Raw genomic sequence first — 6,441 nt, forward strand, 5'->3', positions numbered from 1 at the left:
TTGTTCTGGTGCTGGTTGCGTGGGAGAAGAGACCAACTCCCACCTGACTACAACCTCCCTTCAGGTAGTTGTAGACAGCAATAAAGTCTCCCCTGAGCCTCCCCTTCTCCAGGAAACTTCTGACTCCAGTGAGTCAGAAGGAAGAAGCAACCAAAGCCCAGCACACTCAATAAAGGGTAAAATCTTTTCTTTTTTTCATGTTTTGGTTTAGCCAAGGTCCAAACAGCATCAAGAACCCCATCCTCCTGCAGGAGAAATAAGAAGAGAGCAAGAAACATCTACAGAACACAGGAGAATGGAGCTTGTGAGTGAACATCTCATAGCCTGAGCAGGTGGACATCCACAGACTAATGTCCTTGTGAGACCTACAGTCTGGAGGTGATGCTGGTTTGATTGGAGGGTGTATCAGCTTCCCAGCCACACCTGATCTGTTTGATCCTCTTCCTAAAGCATGGCAAGAGCAGTGTGCCTTTGCCCAGCAGGACGACCAGAGGAAGGAACACTGCTACCATGAAGGAGGGTGGCGTGTACAAGATGAACTGGTTAACATCAACCCACTTGTTCCAAGCAAACACCAGGGCGTGCAGGGTGCACAGCAGCAGAGCTAAATATCCCATCTTGCCCTGGAAAGACAGAAATAAAGCACAATGAGCTAGGGGCTGGGATCCAGCTTGGCACAAGGGGGACTCTGTTGAGTAAATATGGAAATCAGGAAGGGCCTCAACAGGGTCATGGAGTCATAGAATTGTTTGGGTTGGAAAAGCCCTCTAAGATCATCCAGTCCAACTATCCACCCAACACCACCATGGCCACTAACCATGGCCCCAAGTGCCATGACCACATACCAGCTGAACCTGACAGCCTTTTCCCCTGACAAAACAAGAATTGAATATTTCTTGCAAAGCAATCAACAAGAGTATGGAAGAAGCTTCTAGACTGGACTCACTAATTCCTCTGTGCCTCATGTTCCCAAGCCCTGCTGGCCTTAGCTGCTGACACATAACCCTACAAAGGCCTCGTGACATCAGCCATGACACCAATAGCTACCTGGATACAGTGGAACTCTCTCCAGGTCAGGGAGTGACTAACAGATGGGATTGATGTGATTGCCAGCACGGCCAGCAAAGCAAGGCCCAGAATTCCCACAGACACATAGATCTCCATCCTCCAAACGTCATCTTCAATCCAGGCATTTTCCTTCTTCTGTTTCACCTGCCAAAACAACACAGGATTTGGAATGGAAGCTTGGACATGGAGCTGCTGTGTGAAATACAGGTGAGGTCACCTGAGTCATGGAATGGTTTGGGTTGGCAAAGCCCTTTAAGCTCATCTAGTCCAACCTTTCTCTAACTCTGCCAAGGCTGGGGCTAAGCCATGGCCCTCAGCACATCTCTACCTCTTGGAAACACCTCCATAGAATCATAGAATTGTTTTGGTTGGAAGGCACCTCCAAAGGTTATCCAGTCCAAGCACCCCACAGTCAGCAGGGACATCCTCCACTAGAGCAGCTTGCTCAGAGCCTTCTCCAGCCTGACCTTGAATATGTCCAGGCATGAGGCCTCAACCTCTTCCCTGGGCAACCTGTTGCAGTGTTCCAGCACCCTCATGGTGCAGAACTCATTCCTCACATCCAATCTAAATCTGCTCTGCTCTCATTTCAAACCATTGCCCCTCATCCTGTCCCTGCAGGCCTTTGCAAACAGTCCCTCTGCAGCATTCTTGTAGCCCCTTCACATATTGGAAGTCTGCTCTACTTCTCTTCTCTGGGCTGAACAAGCCCAGTCCCCTCAGCCTGTCCCCATAGCAGAGCTGCTCCAGCCCCCTTATCATTTTCATGGCCCTCCTCTGGATCTACTCCATCAGGTCCATGCCCTTCCTGTATTGGGGGGGTTGAGGTCCTGTCCCAGGAACCATTCAAGGTCGAACTTGATGTGGCCCTTAGCAACCTGCTCTAGTTGGAGGTGTCCTGGCTGACTGCAGGGAGATTGGACAAGATGCCCTTCCAGGACCCCTTCAAGGTTGATGCAATCTGTGAGTGCCCAAAGTGAAGGTTTTCAGAAGAGAGAAAGGTTGGCAGCTGTGCACCCATAGTACCTGCTGGAAGGCCCAGTTCAGCAGCTTGTATCTGTAAGACCTCCTCATGGGGTAGCACAGGCTGTAGCAGGCATGCATGGCAGCCAGGAGGAAACTGAGAAGTCCAAACTGCTTCCTTGAGGACATCCATCTGTCCAGCCACTGTGGGAACCTCTTGTACTTGGTGCCAAAGTACAGCTGGAAGGCAGCAGCCAGCAGTCCTGGCAAATACACCAGTGCCAAAAGGGTGATAGAAACCACAGGCAGCACTTTGTTGACCACAAGGATTGGAATTTTATAGCAGGCATTTTCCTTCCTGCTCAGAAAAGGATACAGGACATCTCTGAGGGCAGTGTACACAAAGGTGACTGCTGACAGCACAGCAGCTATCTTCAGAGGCAAGTGCCACTTAGGGAACAGAGCCTGCTGCCACTTCTGCTCTGGAGACAGTTTAAACTCACCAAAAGGCTGTGCTTGATGGACTGCTTCTGGTGGACTGATGGCTTGGATGTCCACAGCCTGCAAGGGACAGAGAGGATACACCAGGTCAGTTCAGGATTAAACACTGGACACTGTTTAGTTGCCATGCTAGCATCTACACCAGACTGCATCCAAAGCAGACACAAAAGATACACACTGGAGCTTGGGAATTGGCTTGAGTGTGCCAGGGGAGGGTTGAGTTGGAGATCAGGAACAATTCCTCCACTGCAACAGTGTTCAGGGATTGGCACAGGCTGCCCAGGGAGGTGGTGGAGTCCCCAGCACTGCAGATGTTCCAGAAACATGTGCCAATAGCACCTGGGGCCATGGTTTAGTGGCCAATGTGGTGGTGAGTTGATGGTTGGACTGGATGACCTTCAAGGTCTCTTCCAACCTTAATGACCCTGTGATTCAAACAGCACAGCCAGGAGCTGAGCAGGCACTTTCAGCAGATTCCTCACTCATCATTCATCATCTGTGGTGACACAGATTTGAGTTCCAGGATGTTTTGCCCCCAAAGCAAGATGGGTGCCCTGAAGTGGAACATTGCACAGCCTCTTACAGCACCAGCTGTTGAGGGTCCCAGAGCTGGCCCCAGCACTGCAGGTGGGGTCTCAGCAGAGCAGAGGGGCAGAATCCCCTCCCTTGATGTGAAGACTTCTCTAAAAATAAATTTTCTATTATAAATCCCAAATGATTCCTCCAGAGCTTTGCTCCTCTGGTCAAATGCACCCAGTGCCTCAGCTGCTGCAGTTGCAGCTGGCCCAGGCTGTGTAGTTCTGAGTATGGGCTGTGGCTGAACTCAATGAGATGCTCTTGATCTTTTTATCTCTCCATGTCAATATTGTGACAAGCCTTTAGCAGAACTGGTGACACACCAGTGTGATAGGAACCCAGTGATTCTGGACAGGATCCAGTTGTGTGGGACACAAGAGCTGCTTTTTCCCAGGGACATTACCCAGCTGCTGAGGTTTCCTGTGTTTCTGCTTGGCGTGATGCTCTGGCCTGCATTCTGATCAATGCCAGGACTCTCACCTTCCCTCTCCTCCATTGTGCAAACTGCCTGCAAAACAAACACAGGATGGAAAACAAGTTTGGAAATGCCCTTCTGGCAGTTTGAAGCCTGTTCTCCCTCAAAATGTTTTCTCCCCTCTCCTCTGCCATTTGCTGGAGTTACGATAACCTAGGGAAAGGGAAACCCGTCCTTGGAGGAAAGTTCAGCTGGGGTTTTTTGAGACCAAAAGAGGAGATGAATCAACACAACAGCAGCACTTATGACAAATAATTAAGCTGAGTGCTCATGTCACCCCTAAAAGGAATTCGTTCATTCAGGTGAAGGTTGTCAATTGCACCAATAAAGTTTGTGGCTCAGGGACCTGGGGGTGTTTAGTCTGAAGAAAAGGAGGTTGAGAGGAGACCTCATTGCTCTGTACAGCTCCATGAAAGGAGGCAGGAGCCAGGTGGGGGTTGGCCTCTTCTGCCCAGGAACAAGGGATAGGAGGAGAGGAGATGGCCTCAAGTTGTACCAGCAGAGGTTTAGGTTGGACATGAGAAAAAACTTCTTGACTGAAAGAGTTCTCAAAGCCTGGCACAGGCTGCCCAGGGAGGTGGTGCAGTCTCCATCCCTGTAGGTGTCCAAGAAATGTGTGGCCATGACACTTGGGGCCATGGTTTAGTGGCCATGGTGGTGTTGCGTTGATGGTTGGAGTTGATCTTAGAAGGCTTTTCCAACCAAAAGAATTCCATGACTCTCAGACCCTGCGGGAAGGATTCTTCCCATGTGCATCACTCTGTCACACACAGCAGGAGAGGCATTTTCACAGCTAGAAACAATGTGAATTCCAGATTGATTTCTCACAATTGTTCAGAGCAGCCTGTGGCTTGGATCTTTGCTACTTTGTCATTCTTTTTCCTCTGCTGGTCTCTGCTGAACTTTCAACTATTAGCATCACCAGTCTGCAGCAGCTCACACAGTGATAGACTAGACTAGACTAGACCAGACCAGAATAGAATAAACCAAGTTGGAAAAGACCTTTGAGATCATCAAGTCCAACCTATCACCCAACACCATCTAATCAACTAAACCATGGCACCAAGCGCCCCATCCAGTCTCTTCTTAAACACCTCCAGTGATCCCAGCCACGTGCTTCTTCTGACTACCACACTGCCCTGGGAGCTAGAAGCATGTTTTAGACTGGGACATTCTTTGTGGAAAACCTTGATGCACCTGATTCTTACAGTGCCATCAGTCTTGAGTTAGAAAGCTTTGAAATGAAGAGTCCAGGAGTAGCTCCTAGCTCAGGGTTAGTGTTGATCATAAACAGTTCTTGCCACACATCCCATTCCCAGAGAATCACAGAATGGGTTGGGTTGGAATGACCTGAAAGATCATCCCCTGACATGGTCAGGGACACCTCCCACTGGACCAGGCTGCTCAAGGTGTCATCCAAACCTGGCTTTAATTTTATCTAAGCCACAAGTGTTACTAAAGAAAACAGTTGTAGTAACATTCAACCTCAGTTCACACCCCATGTGCTCTGGGAGGCAGCTGGGGACAAAAATGGAAGAGGTCCAGCTGCAGAAAGCCAAGTTTCCAACGCTGCTGTGTTTTGTAGGCAGCAAACACGCTCAGTGCAGCGCTGAACCCACAGGGATCTGCACTGTGCAGGCTGATACTATCCCATGAAAACATCCTCCAAGGTCAACAGGAGCTCTTCTGGAGTGAAGGGCTCCAGATCTGGCTCCACCACAAAAGAACAGTGGACAAAACAAACAGGCTGTGATAATAATGATGAGGTGATGGAAGAGGCACAGGACAGTGACTAAGTCCCTTTCATAGAATCACAGAACTATTTGGGTTGGAAAAGCCTTCTAAGGTCGACTCCAACCATCAATGCACCACCACCATGGCCACTAATCCATGGGCATTCAGCCACCTCCCTGGCCAGCCTGTGCCAGGCTATGAGAACCCTTTCAGGCAAGAAGTTTCTTCTCATCTCCAACCTAAACGTCCCCTGGTGCAATTTGAGGCCCTTTGCTCTCCTCCTGTCATTTGTTCCTAGGGAGAAACCAATCCCCACGTGGCTCCAGCCTCCTTGCAGGGAGCTGCAGAGAGCAATGAGGTCTCCTCTCAACCTCCTTTTCTCCAGACTAAACACCCTCAGGTCCCCGAGCCACATCGGATAGTAACAGCCTGAAGTCTCAGCCACAGCCGCCTGGTTTTAAAGCGCCTGCTGCAGGGCGCTGAAAGCTCTGGGGACACCAGTGCAGAACTTCCCCAGGCGAGCTGCGTGGAGAGCGAGAGGAGGCAGGGGTGTGAGCAGGACCGGGCTTTTCTGCTCGGTCAAAGTCCGCCCGGGGCAGCCCCAGAGCCCTCGGGGCGGAGCGGGGCCGGGTGGGCGCCAACCCGACGCCCCTCAGCCGCGAGGCGCTGGGACGCCGAGCCGGGTCCGTGCCGGTGCGCCTCGCTCCCGACAGCGGCCAAGGGGCAGCCGAAGCCCCGCGCCCCGCGCCGGCCGCAGCTCAGGGGTTCACCTACCTCGGGCCGCCGTCCGCGCTGCCCGCGCTGCCCGCTGGAGGCCGGGAGGCGGCGGGGCCCGGCCCGGCTCCGTCAGTGGGGCGCAGCCGGTGCCCTGCCCTCTGGAAGAAGGCGGGCTCCGGTTTCCCGCAGGGCTCAGCCGGCCTCAGAGGAGGGGAGCGGCGCAGGGTTTCTACCCGCAGCCTCCACCTCCCCTCGCGGCTCCGCCTTCCGCGCCCATCCCGCGCCCCTCCGCGGCGGCAGCGGCTGAACCGCGGTCCCCTTCCCCGTCCCGGGCACCGCACGGGCCGTGGCCTCGGGGTCTCCGTCCAGCATCGCCCGCCCGGCCGCCCCACGCAGCTCCCGGCCGT

At 52.6% G+C, this 6,441-nt stretch overlaps 1 protein-coding gene across 1 annotated transcript; it reads right to left on the reverse strand.

The window, feature by feature from the left end:
- Positions 1 to 218: 218 nt before the first annotated feature.
- On the reverse strand, positions 219 to 6,194 carry STEAP1 (STEAP family member 1). The gene is made up of 5 exons (XM_054161382.1): positions 6,088 to 6,194; positions 3,512 to 3,612; positions 2,095 to 2,592; positions 1,048 to 1,212; positions 219 to 623 (listed from the first exon to the last, which is right to left on the reverse strand). The coding sequence occupies exons 2-5, from the start codon at positions 3,602 to 3,604 to the stop codon at positions 366 to 368; spliced, it is 1,014 nt and encodes a 337-aa protein (XP_054017357.1). The 5' UTR covers positions 3,605 to 3,612; positions 6,088 to 6,194; the 3' UTR covers positions 219 to 365.
- Between the last annotated feature and the right edge of the window lie 247 nt (positions 6,195 to 6,441).

Source organism: Dryobates pubescens, chromosome 4 (genome assembly GCF_014839835.1).
Source record: "Dryobates pubescens isolate bDryPub1 chromosome 4, bDryPub1.pri, whole genome shotgun sequence".
Classification (NCBI taxonomy): Eukaryota; Metazoa; Chordata; class Aves; order Piciformes; family Picidae; genus Dryobates; species Dryobates pubescens.